The 22454-nt window shown below is 38.2% G+C and overlaps 1 protein-coding gene across 1 annotated transcript in view; it reads left to right on the forward strand.

Moving 5' to 3' along the window:
- The window catches only part of xpo4 (exportin 4), a 61552-nt gene that overhangs the window by 24255 nt on the left and 14843 nt on the right, over positions 1 to 22454 (forward strand). The window contains exons 8-12 of the mRNA XM_028591760.1: positions 9866 to 10023; positions 19224 to 19398; positions 20078 to 20254; positions 20574 to 20716; positions 21050 to 21195. Of these exons, the coding sequence (XP_028447561.1) occupies positions 9866 to 10023; positions 19224 to 19398; positions 20078 to 20254; positions 20574 to 20716; positions 21050 to 21195 (799 nt within the window). The remainder of the gene's footprint in view (positions 1 to 9865; positions 10024 to 19223; positions 19399 to 20077; positions 20255 to 20573; positions 20717 to 21049; positions 21196 to 22454) is intronic.

A 22454-nucleotide genomic window follows, 5' to 3' on the forward strand; every position in this document is an offset into this window, starting at 1 on the left:
CCAAAACTCCTCCGGTGGCCCCTGAAATAAATAACGAACAGTTTCTAAATTGTCTTTTTATGAAAACCATTCCTATAGTTCTATTTACATTAAGTTGAAGGCAGGAGCAATTTAGCCAATCGGTGTGGTGAGTCATTAATATATAAACTAAACAAAAGCGGGCCAAGTATCGATCCTTGTAGTACTCCTGCGCATAAGCCAAGAGCTGATGAACGAAAACAGAAACGTATTGTTCTCCACCAGTTAGATATGACTCAATCCATTTAATTGCTAACGCAGAGAAGTTAAAAGTAAACAGTTTGGCAATAAGGACCTCATGGTTGACTGTGTTAAAAGCTTTACGAAGGTCTAAAAACACAGCGCCAACAACACCTCCCTTGTCGACCATTGCTCGGATTGTCTCTGAAAAGAAACCGTTATTTGTTTCCGCAGAGTGATGGGCCCTGAAGCCAAACTGCATCGGATGAAGATTAAATGGACCATTATTTAAGAAAGAAACAAGCTGCTCTGATACACATTTCTCAGCAACCTTGGAGATCACAGGTAGCATACTGATTGGGCAGTAGTTACATGTGTTCAAAGGGTCATTTGACTTAAATATTGGAGTTACAATTGTAGTCTTCCAGGGAGTTGGGTATATCCCCTCGAGAACTGACTGGTTGATAGTTTGTGTGATAGGGTAGGCTAGGTGTTCTTTCAGGGATATATTGTTTGTTTTTTCCTGGCACTATTTGTTTAAAGGCGAGTCAGGGCTTTTCCCTGCTACCAAATACTGCTGCACTGCTGCCATAGCACATACGGTATTTTCTTTGCCAAATACTGCTTCTTTAGCATCATTTGTACCTTCAATTTTTGTAAGGCCTAACATGGCATACTTTTTGAGAGGTTAAATATGTTCTCCGAGTGGCTATTAAGTTTGTAAATCCCTCTTAACTTGTAATTTGAAAGGTGCAGATTAATACTGCATAAAAGTGGTTTAACTTGTTCCTACAGGCCAGTCATTGCGTGTGAAGTTGTTGTTTTCGTTCAGTTACAGAACCAGAAACTTGCTGGCAGATTTTTTGTTTGTTATCCGATATCGGACCATTTTATCAGGAAGTAGTGGTAAATGATGAGGTTATAGTTTTGGTGATAATTCTAATTAGTGCTTGCTTGTTTTTTAACAGAAGCTCTAGGGGAGCTCTGGTATTTTGTTTCTTTTGAAAAAGGACTTTGGAAAACCTGTTTCAGTCACTTTATCTTAAAGTATTTTTAACTTCACATGCACACAATTGAATCTTTGTTTGGATTTTATAGAGACGAATGAAGCCACCTTTGATGAGAGCCTTTCCTTTGAGTATGGAAATTACTTTAAAAGCAGAATTGAAGGATAAGTTATTAATAATAAATGTTTATTAAAATGTAAAAATTAAGATGTGAAACAAAAATTATATTTGAAAATTGCATTTTACTTGGTACGTAAGTTGCAGTTCAACAAGATGAACATCATTTTATATAACGAGATTTCCACGTGATGTTGTCACAGCCTATTGTGATATTGATTCCCACTGTTTGTGTCTGCGATTTGTCTAAAAGATCACGACTAGTGCTGTTTCTATGTGGAAAAGCATGTCTCTTCTCATTTGCCTTCATAGTTTTTGTTTGCATCTTTTGTTCACCATCAGGAAGACAAAAATGTCTTAATCTGCCTCTAAATCAGTTTAACATTGTGGTTATTTATGGTTGGTCACCACTGCTAAAAGTTTCTTCTATGGTTACAGATATCATCTTAATGCAGCTGCATTAAGGTTAATGCATTTGGTACCAAATCTGAATGAGTTTCTATTTTGATTAAGTACTATTTTGATTACATTACTGTTGAGAAATGGTGAAATAATAGTTGTGTTTTGTTGTACAATCTGCAGATGCTGATTTGTAGTTCTTTTCCATCTCTGTGCCTGATAATCACCCTTCATTGACAGTCTGGAAAAAGTTTTCAGTCAGATTGTTCTAACTCTGAATTCACAAAGCAATCACAACTAATTGTAATTGGCTCTAAACAGTGACTGTAATAAGAGGTTTGCTACTCTGCAAGCGCAAATCAAGGATTTGATTGGCCGGTAGCAGCAGTTTGGCATGAATAAAAATGTTTGTCATTTTTCGGTCGGTTGTCTTGGCTGCTGGAATCTGCAGGATGTGTTTTGTGTTGGTTTCAGTTTTCAGGCCTTCACTCTCATCTCTCGCTCTGGTATTTCTAGTAGCTCAACTGTTTGTTTTTGTAAGGCTGCTGTGGCACTGTCAGGTGTGTGTGTGTGTGTGTGTGTGTGTGTGTGTGTGTGTGTGTGTGTGTGTGTGTGTGTGTGTGTGTGTGTGTGTGTGTGTGTGTGTGTGTGTGTGTGTGTGTGTGTGTGTGTGTGTGTGTGTGTGTGTGTGTGTGTGTGTGTGTGTGTGTGTGTGTTACAGCATCCTTCTGGTGATGTGTGCATTTTTGTGTGTTGGTGCATTTGTGTCAGTTTGAGTTTGTGTAGTATACGCTCTGCATGGATCTGTGTTGTTTCCGTGTGTGTGTGTGTATTTCAATTTAATGGGGTCCTCTGCTGTCTCAGCTGCTGTGTCTCATCAGCTGTGAGGGATAACAGGTTGGCCAGGGTGTGTGTGTGTGTGTAGTGTGGAGGGGGTACTCAGAGACACGCGCCATCAGGGTCACAGTCCACAACAGACAGGCAGGCAGGATTAGAGCCCGGCCCCAGGATTAGGGGCCCCTGTTAACAACCTCAGTAACCCACCCATCACACACACACTCGTCACCCTGTTGAGGGGCTCTGGAGGGGTGGGGATCTCCGTCCCTTGGTGGGTGGGTGTCTGCCAGTCTCCCATTAACTGGCTCCAGGGCTCCCCTTACTAATCAGTGTTGTTAGGAGGCTAAGAGGAGGCTGCTGTTCTCATCACGCATATCCATGGTTGTCTTTTACTTTCAACTAAAAGATAATTCAGGTTTATAACTTTCATAGTTTTGCACATCATTGGTACCAGTAAGTTCAATGCTGAGGTCTGGGAACACAGCAACATCCCTAAAAAGAAAAAAAAAGAAGGTGAACTGTGAAACTCTGTGTTATAAACATCTATCAGACTTAACAGACCGACTTCTTGGTAAATGTTGGCTGTAGCTGTGTGTGCACACAGTGATCCTGTGCAATGTGGAGTTATTAGCAACATTTCATTTGTTCTCACTCTGTTTTGATCTCCAACTAAAGTTATTTAGATAATGTTTTTCATTCATTCATTTATTCATTCAACCTTTATTTATACTTGAGAAATCATTAAGGGGCAGCCCTCATTTACAATAACATTGAGACAAATTACAAAGACAAAAACAAAATAACACAGAAAAAAGCGACACATCATAAAAATAGACAGACACTAAAACTTTCTGAATTGAAAAAATTAGGTAATAAATAAATTAGGATAATAAGGATGCAAAAGAAAGTACAATTTATGTAAAGCAACTACAAGTAGAAGTTTGCAGGTTTAAAACCAGTTTTCTAAATTGTCCAAAAGGCACAAGTGAGTTGATTTTAAGGAAGTGTAATTTGTTCCAGGAGTCAGGTGCACTAAAGTTAAAACCAGTTTTTCCAAGTTCAGATCAAGCTTGTAGAACATAAAGCAAAAGCCAGTCAGCAGGGCGAATGTGATAAGGTAGAAGTACAGAGAGTAACAGAGAAGTGCTGTAAGATAGTGTGGTATTTTTCCAACAATAGCCTTATAGATAAATTACAGATACCAGTGAGGTTCATGTCTCCCTTGGAGAGAACACTTTCATATAAAATACAATCATGTGTACCATAGACATGACCGGTTATGAATCTCAAGGCAGAGTGATAGGCTGAGTCCAAATATTTAAGAGTTGAAGATGATGCATGTCTAGAAATCACATCAATGTTGTCTAAGACCGACATGAAAACTGCCTCAAAAACCCTTTTTTTCTACAAAACATGGGAAAGATGCTTTTGGTTCTGTAGAAATAGCCAACGTTTTGAGTCGGCACACAAGATTATCAATGTGAAATTTGAAGGAGAGCTTTTCGTCAATCCATATGCCTATATGTTTATATTCTGTGACTCTCAATCGTAAGTCTGTTTATAATGGAAATATTAAGGTTAGTATAATCTATAGCTCTGGAAAATAGCATAAACGTTAGGTCTAAGTCTTAAGTCTTAAGAATATTCTTGCAGAATATTAAAGGAGCACTGTAAATTTTCAATTGCTAGATAAACAGAATCAGCAACATAATACAGCACTGTGTCATCCACATACAGATGGGCATGACAGTTTACCAAAGATTACATTATATTATTGATATAGATGGTGAAAAGATCTGGACCTAAAATTGAGCCCTGTGGAACACCATTTGTTAGTTAAAAACTCAGAATTGTAGCTTCCCAATTTAACAGATTGTTGTCTCTCTGATAGGTAGCTTTTAAACCAATTTCTTTGGAAAGACAACAAATAATGTGGAACAGTTTTTTTTTTTTTTTTTTTTTTTTTTTTTTTTTTTTTTTTTTAAATCTAAGGCTGATACAATGTAATTCACGACAAATGATTCTGGGAACTATACCGGAGGAAATTGAAAGATTGAAAATATTAGTTATTTGGTCTGAGATAATATGGGCTCAGAGCATAAGAAAAAATGTTTCCAAATTGTCCTCTCCACTACATTTCCAATCGATGGTAAGGAGAGCATCTTTAACTACACTCGAAGAGACAGGATCAAGGGTAAATGTATGCCTGTGAGGAGCAGTGAAGACATTGTCATCAGTTGGAGGTGGATCTAATTCCCTATTTTAAAAAAAAAAAAAAAAAAAAAAAAAAAAAAAAAGGTGACCAGCCGCTACAAAATGTTTATTAAACGATAAACACATTTCTTTATGGTAAGACAATACACAGTCAGTGACCTTGATCTGGGGAGGAATTGAGGGGAGGTTATTTTTTATTTTATGTCCATGTCTTTATTAGAAAGCCGAAAGTGAGATAAAGCAATGACGGGACACGAGGGAGAGAAATGGGGAATTGCATGCAAAAAAAGTCCATTGACTGTAATCGCAATGAATCTACAAACCAATGAGATAACGCTGGAGACAGATCATTATTGATGGCTATTGGTCCCCACCAGGCCTGAGGTCAGGAGCTCCCTTCTGACTGACAGGGCAAGTATATATCAGCTCAATAATTATGCAGTGTGTTGCAGCTATTTTTACTGCTGAAGAGATGTTTAATCTGATGCTTAAAGTGTCATTCAAGGTTTTTGTGGATAAGCATTCATCTCTTTTCCGCTTTTGCTGCTAACAGCTACGACTCAGGGATGGAATGATTGAAGTGAAAAGAAGAGTTGAGAGAATAAAAAAAAAACAAGGATAATTGTAAGAGGAAGCAGGGAGAAAATGAAAGAAGAGGTGCAGGGATAGAACGGGGGTGTATATAATTTTACGGGGAAGACAAAGAAAAAAGATGGAACCGAGAGACAATTTTGAGAGAGTGAAACGTGGATGCAATTTGCAGGAGCATGAGAGAGGTTTTGGAATGAATTGTCCATGGTAGATTGAAAAGGAAGAAGACACGGGTGGTTGTTGGCCCTCTTCAAAATAAACACACTCCACCTTTGTCGCTTTAACACTTCAAGACCACAGTGCACAGCCAACATAAAAAGAAGAAGAAAAGGAGAGTGCACACACAAACTGAACTGTCTGTAATTTTGTCCTCAGCAGTGTTTTTTTTGTGTTTGTGTTTCTGAGTTTTTAGTTTGTTTGGCTCTGAGTGATTAGAGAGCAGCATCAAACTGTGATTGAGTGTGTGTGTACACACACACACACACACACACACACACACCCCACCATACTGTACATGTGTCACACAATTTATACGTAATAATAATAATAATATAATATATTCCCTGAACTTTAGCCATCCCAACCACATGTCTAAAGCTGAATTTATAGTTGGTACACATGTAACCTCTTCAAAACTGGAGCTACAAGTTGGGGCTATGGCAGCTACAGTGATGCCACATGGAAACCAAAAGAACTGTGATTCATCAGCATGAGCTGCTTGTGTTTTCTCTTACAAGTTACTGACGCTGGTGGAGATAATTTGAAGTGAAGACCAGATGAAACAAGCTGAAAAAAGGCTCAAGTTAACTGCTTCTTTTCGATAACACATTTAGCTAGACATCTCGGCTTCAAACCCTCTCTATCCTAGTTAATGAAAGACAGCTTACACGACGACTGGCTGCACGCTATTAGTCTCCTATTTGTAATGAGACAAGGCAGACCTTCCCACTATCACTTGTATCACAAAGAACCAATCATAACCCAAACTTAACTCTAACCTTAACACAAACCACCAAGTTGTGACCCTCAAAGTGTCCTTTGAAGTGAGAACTGGCCAAAATGTCTTCACTTTCTGATAAAAATGTCCTCCCTTGCAAGGTTTAACACTTCAATTTGGGTTCAGCGACATGACATTATATACTGTCAGACAACAGAAATTTGTCAAACGAGAGATTTGGCAGGATTGTTGTATTAATACCACGACTTTATGGCAATATTGAAGCATTGTTGCATCAATGTGATAAATACTGTCATTTTTCAATATTTCACTGGAATAACCAAAAACAGGCACTCTGTTGTGGTTATTTACATCATATTATGATATATATCACTGTACCGCTACATTGTGATAAAAACCTACCCCGCTAGTCCTCACAAAGATAGGAGTAAGAGAGCACACAGAGTAAAGCATTTCGTGTTTAGCCAGTAAACACAATCAGTGTGGAGTGCAGGGACTGATGAGGCTGCAGCAGAGCCTGCAGGCAGACAGTAACCCAATCTGAGAGAGGGAGAGGGATAGGAGAGAGAGCGAAAGACAATAAGTTGGAAGCACCGTGTTGATTTGAAAAAACAGAAAGATGAGCCTCTGAGCCCCCCGAGGTAACAGACACCAGGCTTTGTCTCCTTCTATAAATATCGTTCTTCATTCTCTTCCTCCCCTCCTCTCTCTTTCCCTCTCCAGCTCTCTCTTCATCCTCTTTCCTTCTCCCTCACCTCAATGTGTACCTGCCTTTCTTCTTTCCTCAGTTTTCTCTCATTATAGGTCATTTTCTTTCCCTTCGCTTCGGCTCTCTTCCTCATTACTTATTGCCCTTTCTTTTCTCCCCAATTATATTCTTTCTCCTTTAATACAAATATATCTGCAGTGAGGTTTGTGTTCAATAGAATTTTAATGAATCTGAATCTAGTATAAGATCTTTCTTTAAAAAAACACAACCTTATCCTGTCAAACCCTTACCAAATGTGTTTAGGTTTAGTGTTCAACATATCTGAGTATGGTAATTATAGATAATCAAACTTAAAGAATCAGTTGATCTTGTATTAGCTTTTGTTTTTGGCTCAGACAGCAAAGACACTGTAGCTTTGAGTTGTAGTTTAATTAATCGTCACAACCTTAAAGCTACATTTTGTAACTTTAATAAAAAATAGCTTTCGTCATATTTGCCGTAACTGTCACTATATCCTGACAGTACTACATTATTCAGATCATCTGTGAAATAATCATGTTCTTCTGCCTCCTCCTGGTGCTCCTAATGGCATAAGGAAATCAGAGCCGAGGAGTCTCCAATGCAGTGTCAGTGACTGCTCGTGAATTCATATTAAACTGTAAAGCCAGGCAGCGCTGATTAAATATAAATCAAGATTCTGTTACTGCATTGCCTATTTCTTGCCTCCGATGTTTTCAGAAACATATTATAGTGAACTGTTTAGCTGTAAAATGAGTTTGCTCTGGCCGGTCGACAGTTTCCTTTTATTTCATAATTTTGCCAATTTTATACTACTTAATTTAGGTTTCGTTTTGCGGACTCTTCAGTTTGAGAATGCCGTTTAAAAAAAAAAAAAAAAAAAAAAAAAAAAAAAAAAAAGAGTCCTAGCCACTGTCAAAGAAAAACCATAATAAGCACCGAATTAGCAACTATGACAATGCCAATGCTTTGCTGACACCAAAGTATCCATTGATTAATCTGTCAACCATCATCTGAGATGCATGCCCAAAATGTTCCATATTGTTGTATCTTGTTCTCTCCTTTCACACACACACACACACACACACACACATTGTGTATCTCTAACTATAGTCAGACTCAAGGCAACTGACATTACTGGCATCACATGGATCATTCGCTGAAGCAGCTGCTTTTTCAGAGCTCGCGCTGTTCAATCCTTTGGCTTTGCTCTACCTCTCCCACCCCTCCCTCTCTCTTTCTCTCTCTCTCTCTTGCTCACTCACCCATCCCTCCCCCCTCCTCTACCTCCTCTCACTGAGCTCTTCCAGAGGATGACTTCACGCACTGGAAGAGGGCAGCAGCAAAGACTATGGTAGCTACGCTACATTAGCATCTGAGATCTCTTCCCAGCAGCGTGGCTTTCGACCAACCAGGCCCCCTAGCTTGAAAGCAAAAAAATAGAGGGGAGTAGGAGTTGGGAGAGGCAGCGAGAAAGAATTTGAGGGGAGGGAGTAAGAAGGGAGAGAGGAGTAGGAGCAGGAAGAAGCAACAAGGAGAGGGAGGTTGAAAGTTTGATTGCTTCTGCGATGGGGCCATGCGCTGGCATAATGTGTGGTGCCGGTGAAGAAGCAATCACTCTGGATTTAAGAGGATGACAGTTCAGGAGACGGAAGAAGAAAGCGGAAATGATCTCGGACTGGTTGAGAAGATCTCACAGGAGGAAGGCAGTTGAGCTCCAGATGTCTGTGTAGTACCGTCAGTGGAAACCCATGTTGCTGAGCAGCTGTGATGACTCGCAGTCCTATTACTGCTGCTGCCTTACTATAATGTGTGCGTCTGTTTGTGTGTACAGTTGAAACCAACAATGCCTCTTCCCTTGTCGGTGTGTGACAGCTCAGCACAGACAAACCCCCAAATCCCAAAACTGAACAGAAGCTCAGAGCTGAGATGAGACTGAATTCAGATCTCTTTTTTTTTTTTTTTGTTTTTTTTTCTTTTCTTCAGGAGCCAGATATCTTCCACTCTGGGTTTGATTGAGGCTGTCTGTGGGCTCAGACGAGCTTAGTGATTGTTTGTTTGAGACCGGGGGGTCACAGTGTCTGAAGAGACAAGACGTGTTGAAAAATCAATTCGCCATTTCGGTTCGCCTCAGCTTGCTTGGTGGTGGGAGACGCCAGTGAGTATTATTCCTGCTACTGGAATCAGCTGATCTGTTTTTGAAAGTGGTGACAGGAGGATGAGGCGGGTTCCCTTTTTGTTCTTGGCCGACGACTTTTCTATTTCAAAATGGTATTCTGTATGCAGTTTATTTTGGATAAGTTTCATTGACAAAACGCATCACCAGAGCATCGGAAAAATCAACACTTGTAGATTAAATGTCCTGTTGCACGCTGTATTAAGGGGGTGTGGCCCTGTTTCTCCTTTCAGAGACATACTCTGAACAGGCATGTGCAGAGATTGTACAGTTGTCAATCCAGCATGTTCCATAATGGAAGATATTATTTTTTGTTTAATTTGCTTATCCTAAGTATGCACATGTTGACAAATAAAAGCCTTCTGTGAACTGAATTCATAATCTTGTGTCAAGTGTGCTCAAGTGTTGTTGCTGAATGTGTCACTGCTCTGTAGGCGATCCTGACCTCCCATGCAGGGACATTTTTTTTTTTTTTTTTTTTTTTTTTTTTGTCCCTCTGTCTTTTTCTCTGCACTTATTTCCAACAGTATCCAAAAGTACTTGCTGGTTCATTGAAAAGTTGTACCCTTTACTTCATAATATTCCACTGTTATACCTTGAAAACAGAGACTGAGATATACATTTCTTCTCTTATCTTGCAGGTACACAGGAAGATTCGGGAGGACTCCGACATGGCCCAGGACTCCCTGCAGTGCCTGGCCCAGCTGGCCTCCATGCATGGGCCCATTTTCCCCGATGAGAGTGCCCAGGTCTCATACCTGGCTCACCTTGTAGAGGGCCTGCTCAGCATGATCAATGGGTCAGTGCGTCACTTTGCTGGAAACTTAGTTTGTTGATGGCTCAGAACTCATCTCAGTTCTGCGCTCAGTGCTTTGTAGTAGCTTGCTGTAGTCACTAAAGCAATGTAAGTCATACAGCCATCCTGTCTGTACTTGTATCTTTTTAGCCATGCTAGTGGCATGACTCTGTTGATGGCAATGTTGTCTTGTCTGTGTTCTGTCAGTTGGTCGGTCCACCGCTTTAGTCAAGATTGAAACCTCTCAACAGCTATTGAATGGATTGCCATTTAATTTTGCAATCATAATGACTTTGGTTATCCGCTGACTTTTACTATAGTGACACGGTGAGGTTGACACTTACAGCTTTGAGTGAAACAACTATTGGATGGATTGCCATCCAATTTGGTACAGATATTACCCCTCGGGATAGATTGCAGTAACTTTCTCCAACTCTTGACTTTTCATCAACCGCCATAATTTGTCCGTTTGTGTTTAGTGCTGCATGTTAGCATTGTCAGCTTGTTAGCATGATGACATTATCATTTAGCTCAAGTACAGCGTCACAGAGCTGGTAGCCTGACTGTAGACCTAGTCTTGTTATTCACCTAAATGAGAGACACAGGTGTTGTGAAAATGACATTTGCCTGTTTTAGAGTATAGTTTTAAATGTTCTCCTCCCATTTGAGTGTCAGCATTGTCCTTTAAGTTGAGCTTGCAATATACTGGTGAAGAGATGAGATATCACATGGGACTCTGGTTATTGTAAGACATACGTTAAATGTTGCTTTTGGTCTTTCTGTAGTTATTAGACATTTTTGCAAATGATTATTTGGTATCTTACTCAAATACATTTTTTAGCTTGCTGATTAAACTTTAATGGTGTTGGCAGGTAAACACTAACCACTAGACTTTCTAAGTAAAATTTTAAGAATGGAAGCAGTACAGTTTCTCCCTCAAGTGTATTTATTTGTGCTGCATAGTACTGATAGCAACAGGATTGTCTACTGTATAAGACAGGTTTATATTAGTTTAATTTAACATCTTTCCAAGTCTGTCCTAAAACAATACTCTGTCATATGTACTATATGTTGACATAGTTATTGGTTGCTGTAATCATTCCTCCTGTCCATAGCTGTGAAGAGATCCCTAAATCCACAATTCCACAAGCAACCAAATTAAGAAAACAAAGAGCTCACAGCAGGAAGCTGCTTGATTTGAAATGGTAATCCCCTCAAAAGAGGTATTACATTGTTTTCGAAGCAGTTCCAGTTGATACTAGCAGTCATTCAACTATTTGCATCACATAACATTGATCTCTCCCCTGTCTTTCCTTTTGACAATTTGCAAAACCCTCCAAAGTAATTTCCATCATACTGACAGGTGAAGCTTTAGAAACAATAGATGAAAGTAATTCAAACTGCCCATTGAAAGCAGCTCCACCAGGGATGCACACATCAACTACACTAAAATAAATTAACTTCTCTTTGCTAAATGTATCTTATTGTGCAGGGATGTATTAGAAAATAAATACATTCTGACCATAAAAAATCACATGAAGTCAAAGGGCAAAACTACATTTACTAAATAATATTGTGTAATAAAGGCTGGATCTCTGCCTTTTCTACATTAAAATTTAAATAATTAATTTTTTTAAAACCTCAGCTGTCCATTTTAACAGCATATATTGTAGCATTCAAAACGCAAGATCAGTAAGCACAGTTATTGTTGTATTACCTTGGCTACAGTCTCCGTAGCTTTGAATTGCTCGCCACTATCTCAAGGATTTCATGTTTTTTAAATTCAGAGACTCAACAAGTGCTGGAGGACAACGTCAGCAGGAGTGTGACTCATACTGGGCCATTTCTGCTTTATTTACAGGAAGTAATTGCTTGTTGAGTCTGTGTTTTTAATGGCTTCTGATTCTAGCATCTGCACACACTATGAGAAACTGGCTAGAGAGGGAAGAGCTTGTCTTTCAGTTCAGAACAAATAGTGTTAATCAGGAACTTATGTTTCCCAGTTTCCTCTGTGCCGAATTTATATGAAAATGGATTAAATGATGCCTTTTGTTCTTCTCACAGAGACACTGCTTATTCAACCAGAGAGGACAAAATCATCACTAGCAACCACTCAAACACTGGTAAATACTGAGTGTGGGTGTATTTAAGTTCATTAATCCTATAGTAGTCGTCCTCTAATCAAATAAAGAGCTGCCTGACCCCCAAGATGAAACTGATGTGATTGTTTCCCAATTTTAGCTGGGAGCTTTGCAGACTTTAATGAACCTAAATTCTACTGAAAGCCAAATACTCAAAAATGCTCAAACTAAATTTCTAATTTAATAACCTGGTCTTTCTTTTTAGTGGAGTAGAAACCATCTGGTAACTGTATATCAATTACAAGCAGGAGTCAGGCATCAACAACAAAATGTAATTTAAAAATTTTGAATATTTATTTTCATGTCTTAATTTTGAGGATAAGCCCCTTGAGATGTACCATCTCGTCGTTAAAGGGGTCCTCAGGCACAAAAATATGAAAATGAACAGACAAAAAAATCACTACATAAATAGTTGTGATGATAATAAATTAAAGAATCCAAATGACACAAAACTAAAATACATAGTAACATCAACAAGTGTCATCTGCACAAATTAACAAGAAATAAATTAAATTGACTGCTAGATAAAATAACATGTCAAAGTACTAAGTGTACCTTTAACCTTAAAATGAAGGTAAATACAATACAAGAGGTTCAAAATATGAGTATATAATTAAAATTAAAAGAAATAATGCACATAACTCGATGTATGTAGGAAACTTATCTTTTATGTCTAAAAAATCTAGATCCGATGTCACAGAGTACTACAAAAGATGACTGCAAGACATAAAATACAGACACAAAAAACTACAAAAGGCTTACTGCAGTACTTACACAGAAAATGATTGAAAGTTAAATACTAAATTGGAGAAAGCATTTAAAAATATATGCTATTATATTCCAATTATTTTGTCAATGACAAAATAAGCAACACATTTTTTTCCAAATACTTAAAAAACAAATGAATAAATGAATATGTCATGAATATAAGGTTGAAATTGAGGCTGATTCAAGTCTGAAATCAGAGCTTTCGTTAACCTCTGTGGTCAGTCTAAGTTGAATATTTAAAAGCTGTGATCTAAATCTATTTTTGACTGGAGATATTGTGAACCTTTACCTCGAATTGTGGCCTGTTGAGGAAATACAAAAAGTTTCCCTTGTTTCAGCATCACTGCGTTTTCATTACTCATAAAGCAGCAGATGCATCAAAATGGCAATTGGTTTTGACTAGAATAAATTGTGTGTGTACAGTAAATTCCCTTTACTAAGCAGAACTGAACCTGTGTTTTCTGAGCATAAGAAATAAATGTACTTTGTCCGTAAAGCTCAGCCTCAAAGACAATCTTCTCAATACTTCCTGCAGAGGTGACATTTTGAACTTCTGAGTCAAGAGTCTGCAATCAGAGCATCCAATCAGAAGTGATGCAATCTTGAGCCTCTGTCCTGCAGAAATAATCTTAACACAGAAGAAATCAAGGAATCATTACCAAAGTTACCTACAGACTCTTGAAACAAATGTTCTAATGACAAATTATAAGTTATACTCAAAGTAATTCATCACTGTTTTACTGGCATTGCATTTGACTTGGTGTTGGCAGGTGTGTGTGGCATCAAAGAAAATAGGGCACAGGACTGGTCCAAGGGACCAGTCTGTGATTTATTTATTTATTTATTTATTTATTTTTTTTTTGGCTGCTTGTTAGCAGAGGTCATGTGAAGAAATAGAACTTGGGAAACACTCACCTTGTGATGCCAATGTGCACTGGAGTAAAAAACTTTTTTTTACTTCTGTTGTGAAGAGTGTCTTCTAGGGCAACAAGTAACAATCCTTTTCATTATAGATTAATTGTTTGGTCTGTAAAAAGTCAGAAAATAGTGAAAAATGTCCAGGATTTCCTAAAGCCCAAAGTTACCTCTTCAAATGTTTTTTTCAACCAACAGTCCAAAACGTGAGAGAAATTCAGTTTATTAATTATATAAAGCAAAGAGAGGTAGCATATCCGCACATGGGTGTAGCTTTAATAAGATATTTGGAACTTTTGTTATGAAAAATTGCATAAAGATCAATCAATTATCAAGATAATTTTTTTTGTTGATCGACTAATAGATTCATTTAGCCTGACAAGCCCACATCCCCACATCAAGATGTTGGGTCTGGGAACTCACTATTGGCAGGGCTCAATCCAAGGGAAGGGATAAACGGTTGTCTTTCAAATTCCCTCTGCACACAATAGGATAGCACTACAACCAACCAGAGCAACGCTAGTTGATAGATTAAACTTTTGCCGTATCCGGTCGGCAAAACTCCGAACACACCTTCCTTTTTTAAGAATGACTTCAGTGCCGTTCTTTTGTCAAAGAAAAGCTTATCTCCAAGTCTTCCAGAGTCGCGGCCAAAGTAGATTCGAAAGACCTTTGTTTGCCAGCAGCAGCAGCAGCAGCCATCTTCTTTGTTTTCAAGTAGTAGGGAATTCACGCGGAACCAACTCTGCCGTCGTTATGTTAAGCCCGCCCACAGACTCTATACACAATGTGATTGGCCTGACTAGAGTTTGGTTTTTCCAGCTCGCAAGCCAACGGAGAGTTGCTAGACCACCCTGGCTGCAAATTACATTTGCTGCCGCTAGGGTGTGTCTAGATTTTGAGGCTAAGATTCATCGATTCATTGTTTCAGCTCTCATCTCTACTAAAGAATAATTTGGCTTTCATAAATGCCTTACCTAGGTCTGTATCAACCTCTGCTGAATGTGATCAGATTGTATTCCCATGATTTGATGTCCTGTTTTATCTCCTGGTTTTGACCTTGCTGCGGTAGCACTACAAACATCGTGGCCTTTGGATATCTTATCAGCGAAACCGGTGAACACAAGTGGAGGAGCAGTAAATAAAACAATCTACACTTTCATCCACTGCTAAAGGAGCTAATGTTGAAATACAATTTAGCTGTTAATCTTGACGTCCTAAAGCACCTAAATCTGATTTGACAAGACTTTTCCAGTTGAATTTGAAAGATTCCTGATTTCCTTTTTAAGAAGATAAAAAATATATATTAGAAATTAAAAGATATACTGTCCACATTGCTTCACCTTTGAGTTGCTTTTAGTTAATATCTTTGCAAACTTTTATAGATACAGTGTCTTGTGTCTCACAACAATATACAGTATGCTTTAATTTTTATGCCGATGATACTCGACTTTACCTCCCTGTCAATCCTAAAGAAGCTTGCAGCCTGATTGTCGTAACAAATTACTTTGGGGAAATTAAATGTCGGAAGTCTCATACTTTTTTCCAGCTCAATGAGGATAAGCCCCTCCTCAGTGTGACAGTGGAACTTAATGAATAATTAGGTTAATGTAAATCAAAAGTACGCTCTCTTTCAGAAATGATTATGGACTCAGAAAAATAAGTAAAGCGGGGGTTTCATCCCCACTGACGTTCAGAAAGTTCAACCCGCCTCGACTGTTTTAATTATATTCTGCACTTAATAAAAAAACGACTGCAGTTGGTTCAAATTGCAGCTGCTAGACTTTTAACGATAAAAGAACACATTAGCCCCATTTTATTATCCCTACGCTGGCTTACAGTTGCTCTTAGAATACAATTTAGGGTTTTATTGTTCAGTCATAAAGGCTTAAATGGATTTGACCTATTTTGACAACATGGCCCCTTAAAGAAAATGGAACAACCCAACCTTTTAACTACTCTGCAACCACACTGAACTGGCTTTCTGTGCATGCACTATATTCATTTATTCTTTACTTATTTTTGACACTATTGCACATACCTGAGTTCGGGCATTGATACTAAAGCAATACTTTTTTGATAGCTCACAGTTCTTAAAATAAATGAAGAAATATGAGCATGTTCTTTCAATCAAACAATTTCTACAGTTAAAAGAAGCTAGAGTTTGCCTGAATAAATTTGTCAAAAAATGGCAACATTTTCAATAAAATCTGTAGCTGTCTGTTCTAAGATTAAATAACCAAGAGTACAACTTGACCAGACATTTAATTGGTGCTACAGACTCATTTGTACCAAAAAAGTGAGGTTCAGTATACCCAGCTGTACTTGTATATGTTTTTTTAATTATGCTGTGACTGTCGTCTAAGCACGTTCTAACTGATAATAAAATTGCTATAAGTAGGCAGAGTTTTTGAGAGAAAAAATCGTGATCGTGGGAACTGTATGTGTGTTAGAGAGATGATTATCCGGAGCCAATAAGTACAGAAATATTTTATGTTCGTTTGTGGGTGTATCTTTAGTCAAAGTATTTCTGATTTGAATTAAGGGGCCACACTGACATGTAAAAATAACTGAGCCACTCATGAATGTGCACACACGCTTGTTGTTGGACCACGTGATTCAGTGAGTAGGGGTCTTTCTCTCCCTCTCTTTTCTCTCACAGGCTCTCACTCCCTCTCTCTTCCCTTCCTCTCCTGCTCCGTCTGTAATCACCTATTCTTGGAGCTTTTTTCCAATTGCCTCATCGGAAAACCATGCAAAGAGGGATGGCTGATCTGCAATGATTGAACAGTTCTGCTCGCAATTTAACTCCATCTGATAGGGGTTAGTGAGGCCTCTCACACAATGTTTCTCTCTGACTGACTTTGGATAGGTGTGTCAGCACAAACAAATTCAGGATTAAGAGGTTTCTTTTGGTGCAGCAAAGGCAACACAGAAAAGACAAAAATATACAGAAAACCTTAGGGGTGGTGTTGGTTTTTGTAGAAGGATTTTCCCTTCTTATTAACTGTGCAGAAATATAGAAAGACCCTGGAGGAAAAAAACAAATCAACAATCAAATTCATGACATGATGTGTTCATTCTTTTACAATATGAAGGTGTGCATTTGGAAACATTAACAGCACTGACAGACTGGAATATTAAATCCGTCACATTTAAAATCCTTGCCTGCAGTTTTGAGTAATGCCTCTGCACTTCGTCGGTCAGGACCTGCAGCTCGCGGTCGGACAATTCAATTTTTCTTTTTCTTTCTGCTATTGTTCTGTGTGTCTGCTGAGTTCTTGATGCAAATGCAACATTTATATACATACATATATATGTACTATTTTTAAATATCCTTTGTGAATCAGACCTTGAGATAGGCTAGATAGCTGTTGCAAATTATGCACAATTCGCTGGATGCTATCAGCAGGCGCAATCCATTCTTCATGAATTTGCCTGAGTGTCTTCATGAAGTTTGTCCACCAAAGAGCACTTGACAAGTTTAATTAGTATTAATAATATTAATATTGCGATCTTCTTTTGCCTTTAACAGCGTGATAGGTGCGATGATTTACATACATTTGTAAATATTCATGTGGTTATGTAGCAGTTTTCTGTAGTTTTGTTTCGGCCTTGATAGCTTAATTATAAGATGATGTATTGGTGGCGATGTTTTAATTGGTTGAATACATTTGTGGTGTTAGCCACATTGCTTGTAAAGTATTTTTTCAATTAGAAATGCGTTTTTGGATAAATCCCAAGACATTCCATCCTGGTTCCATTGATTCTGACATTTGATTGTTCCTTTGGGCTTTTGTCCTCCATTTTGTTCCTCCTACTGTAGGAACTGTCTTTCTCACACATTGAATTGTGTCACGTTTGTTTTTGATCATTTATTGCATTTTTTCAAAGCAATTCAGAGCGCTTAGTTTGTTTCAAATACAGAGGAATTGTTCAGTATAAGATTTCATAGAGAATTGAATGAGTTGGGATTTTGAGATGGTTAATCAGGCAGCACTAAGTTTAAATCTTTTTAATGACTCTTGTGGTTTATTAAAACAAAAAAAGTCACAATGAAGTGTGATATTTTAAACTTTTTTAGCCACGATAGCTGCAAGGCTTTATGGATGACAATGCTGGTCGGTTGTTAGTCAGACTGAATTATCTTGACAGCTATTGGATGGATTCCCACCTGCATTTTCCCATTTGGATTCACATTCCCAAATTTTTTACAGACATTTATGGACTCCAGACGATAAAGCCTAACTGGCTTTGGCGTTTCCTTGACTCTCACTCTAGCGCCACAAGCAGCTAAAAATGTCAATTTTTCCAATTTGGTTTATGACCGAATACCTGCAAAACTAATGATATTCCCATCAGCCTCAGCTGTGCGTTGTTTGGTGATAATTGTTAGCATTGCTAGTATTGCTAGCACCCTTAATAAGAATAGTTAACATTACCTGCTAAACCTCAGTATGTCAGCATTGTCATTGTGAGCATATTATTGTGCTGTCATTAGCATTTACCTCAAAGTTCTACCTCACAGAGCTGTCAGCATGGCTGTAGACTCTCTTATTAAACAATATTTGTAACCTGATTAAATACTCTGTTAAACTGGAATTGTCTTAAAAACGTAGCTGCATTTCTTCATCTTGTGATCCTTCAGTATTTCTTCACATTGATTATACATTCACTGTGGGGAAATGTCTCCAGATGGTGTAGAATTCAGATTACAAGCCACCCTTATATCTGGTTTTAAAATTCAACAACAAATGAGCCAAATATGATTTTACCGTGTCCGCACGTGTCACTTCATGCTTTATGGTTCGACCTTATGATAAAAGTCTCCTTAAAACGAGAAGTGTAATTACAGCCCTTCTTTCAATCATCATGTAGTCTGTGTACTGTACTATGAGGCAGAAATACCATAAAAATAACCTCCGATGCAGCTGTGGAAAACTGCTCAGGGGTCAAGTTGCCCACGAGTTTTGGTTAAGGATCAATTTTCATGCCTGTTTCCAAACCTCAGTTACCAGTGTGCAAACTGGAAAGTGACCCCAGTTTAGCCTCAGCCTCACCCTGGAGAGTGGAAACTGTCCTTCCTTGGGCCAAAGCACGGGTTTGAATCGAAAGTGGAAAAGAAGCAGTTTAACCTTTTCTGTCAAGAGAAGGAAATAGATTTGTACCACTGAACGTAATGCCAGTGGCAGATTGATTCTAAAAATCATAAGTCATCGTCACTGTTTTATTAAAGTATAGTACGTGCTGTTCTGAGTTTAATTTAATTTCTCATCTTGATTTTCCCAACGGCATTAATCATTTTATTTAAAAAAAATAAATAAAAAATAAGAAAGTCTACCACATAAATAAATCACATTTCATTATCTGTATTCCCAGGATTGAAATCGAGGACTCGGAGGCGGTGGGCATCTCCAATATTATCTCCAATCTGATCACCATGTTCCCTCGAAGTACTTTAACGGCGCTGCCCAGCGACCTCTTCACCTCCTTCATCAACTGCCTCACGCTGCTCACCTGCTCGTTTGGTCGCAGTGCCGCCCTGGAGGAGGTGGTGAGTAATAACACCTTCATCTTCTTCCTCTTTGAAATTCAGTCACATCGTGTGTTACATTAAGGTTAGTCTTGGGGAACAAAACCAAAGGTGTTTGATTTAAAGTTTTTTGTAAAACAAGATATTCTTTCTTGAAATACCCCTATATGTTGAGTCTCAATGCAAATGCATCTGTCAACATTGTAGCAACTAACCACGTTTGCCTGATAACGAATAATAATGTAATAGTTTACAGGTTGTGACCAGTTAAACCAAAGAGTGGTTTTCTTTGTTTTATTTACTATGACGAATAGATTACCACCAAGTACACTTAAGAAATAAGCAGGACTTTGTGCAGCAGAATCTTGTTCGTCTTGTGAGCTTCTTGAATTCATTACAGATGTTGGAGATGGCTGCTGTTGACTTGGATTTTTTATCTATTACATATAATATTACATAAAAAAGGTGATATACAGTGAATGCATGAGTTTAAGTGATAAAAGAAAAAGGCCTAGCCATCTGTTCTAAAATGATACTATATGTATATGATATGAATACATTTTGAATATGTACGCCCTGAACAATACATGTTGGTGGCTCTGTCACTGCGTATGTAAAGACAACAGAGTGAATAGTCCTATTATGAAAATCGTTGACATTGTTTTGCCGACATCCATTTGCTGTTTCTCTCCTCACTCAGCTGGATAAGGACGACATGGTTTACATGGAGGCCTACGACAAGCTGCTGGAGTCGTGGTTGACGCTCGTCCAGGACGAGGAGCATTTTCCTCGCGGCTGCTTCGTCCAGCCGGCAGTCCAGGTCTTCAACTCGTACATCCAGTGTCACTTGGCTGCTCCGGACGGCACCCGGAACTTGGTGAGACTCTTATTTAGGATAAACACAGTGTAATTTACTGAGGGAAGGCAAGTCAGTTCCAAAAAGTTGAAAGCGGACTCTAAAGATTTGGAAAAGGGAAGAACTCTGCTTTATTCGTTTTAACCTTATAATACTGGGTCTGCTCTATGCCTAATAGAAGATATTTATGCATTCTGTATTTTGCTGTTTTAGTGTTGAACATTTGAAGATTCAGATTTCCACATTAATATGAACAATATCCTCCTCCTGAAACGTTCAACTTACTTTTTCTTTCACACTTTCTCTTTGCAATTAATGAAACCCTGAAACGCCCCCTCAGTCAGTGAATGGCATATCGTCTCATGAAGAGGAAGAGATCAACGAGCTGCAGGAAGACGACAGAGAGTTGTTCTCCGACCAGCTGTCCAGCATCGGCATGCTGGGACGTGTGGCCGCTGACCACTGTATCCCACTGCTCATGAGGTAAACACATAAAACTTAGCCAAGTACTTCATATCCTTTCCTGCTGTGACCTCTCCATCACAATCTTCCATAAGGTGGAATTAGTTAAATTCTTGTATAATGTTCACATTTTTAATACCTTTATTATAAATGTACGCAATTGTTTACCCAGTTTTTTCACATGATTTTAAATATGTGGCAAAGCACGATTTTCTCTCCGTGTGTTTGACCGTTTTTGTTTAGTTTGCATTATTATAAATTATTGGAGATTTATTGTGATTGGACTTCAAAAGGAAGCAGAAGCTGTGTTTCTGTTTCCCACGTTAACATTGGTCTCGTGACGTCGTCCTGCAGTCTGCTGGAGGACCGGGTGACGCGGCTTCACGGTCAACTTCAGAGGACCCAGCAGCACCTCATGGCCACATCTGACCCCGGATCAATGGACCGCAAAGTCCTGGACGATCTCTATGAGGACATCCACTGGCTCATTCTGGTCTCAGGTCAGCAGCAGGACAACTTTATTTTTTATTATTTTTTAGGACATTTTTTTAGGACATTTTGAGGTTGTCTGGATTAACACAAAAAGAGCCAGCACTCGACCCCCACACAGCATTATTGTTTTAGGAAGACATAATTGTTTGCTCTCTGATGTTCTCTTTGCATTTTAATGTTTTTGATTGCACACATGTCTCTACACTCAGGATTTTTAAATCGGAATTAATTTTGTCACATGCTCTTCTACATGGATTAAATGTGTCTCACTGTGTATAAGTAGCTGAGTATTTTTTAAATATTAAATTAGCTGATTTTAGAATGACACACAAACATAAAGGAAAAGGAATATTTACAGTAAAATTCTAACTTATTTAAAAAAATGTAATTAAACACTGTTTTTGCAAAAAGAAATATTTCATTATTTCTAAACATACATTTAAATTAGTTCCAGTTAAGTATAACGAGATCAAATACACGTATATGTGTATATATATGTATAGAGAGAGACAGAGAGACGGAGAGAGTGAGTGGAGTTATACTGTGTTTTTCTTTTAGATCTTATAAATAGTATAGTATTACCTCATTAAGGTTGAGTTACAGACAGTAGTACCTGATGTCACCTGTTTTCCTGCGGAGTATTCAAACATCATAAAAGTGTCAGGGGATTAAGTTCCAAGAAGGCTTTGCATGGATTAAAAACAAACAGACACACAGTCCTAAAGGCACTTTGAAAAAGTTGTATGATGTTGTTATATACTGAAGAACTAAAGTGCCATTTCTTCTACATAACTGACTTGATTTGTGAACTAGACAGAACAGCAGAACTCCACCCAGTTCTGTGGGTTTGTGTTAATAAATTAATCTGCATCTTTAAAGCTGTACAAAGCAGCATTGCAGATTCCTCACCATTTAGGCTGGCTGGGCCAAAAGTAACTGCCTTTAAAGATGAAATCTATTTTTTATATAAAACATTAAAAGTGGCATATTTGTGCAGTTGAATTTAGACTTTACACCCATTGAGAAATGTTTGCCCTGTTCAAATTAACAGGGCCAATAATGTTTTCACATTTTACTTTGATATTAGAGCTGCAACTAAAAATGTTTCATTATCAATTAATCTCAGAATTATTTTCTTAATTGATTGTTTAATTGTTTGATTTATAAGATGTCCATCAGAATTTTCCAGAGCCCAAGTTGATGTATTGAAATTGCTTTGTTTTGGCTGACCAGCAGTCCAAAACCCAAAGATATTCAGGCAGATATT

Source organism: Perca flavescens, chromosome 11, assembly GCF_004354835.1.
Source record: "Perca flavescens isolate YP-PL-M2 chromosome 11, PFLA_1.0, whole genome shotgun sequence".
Taxonomy (NCBI): Eukaryota; Metazoa; Chordata; class Actinopteri; order Perciformes; family Percidae; genus Perca; species Perca flavescens.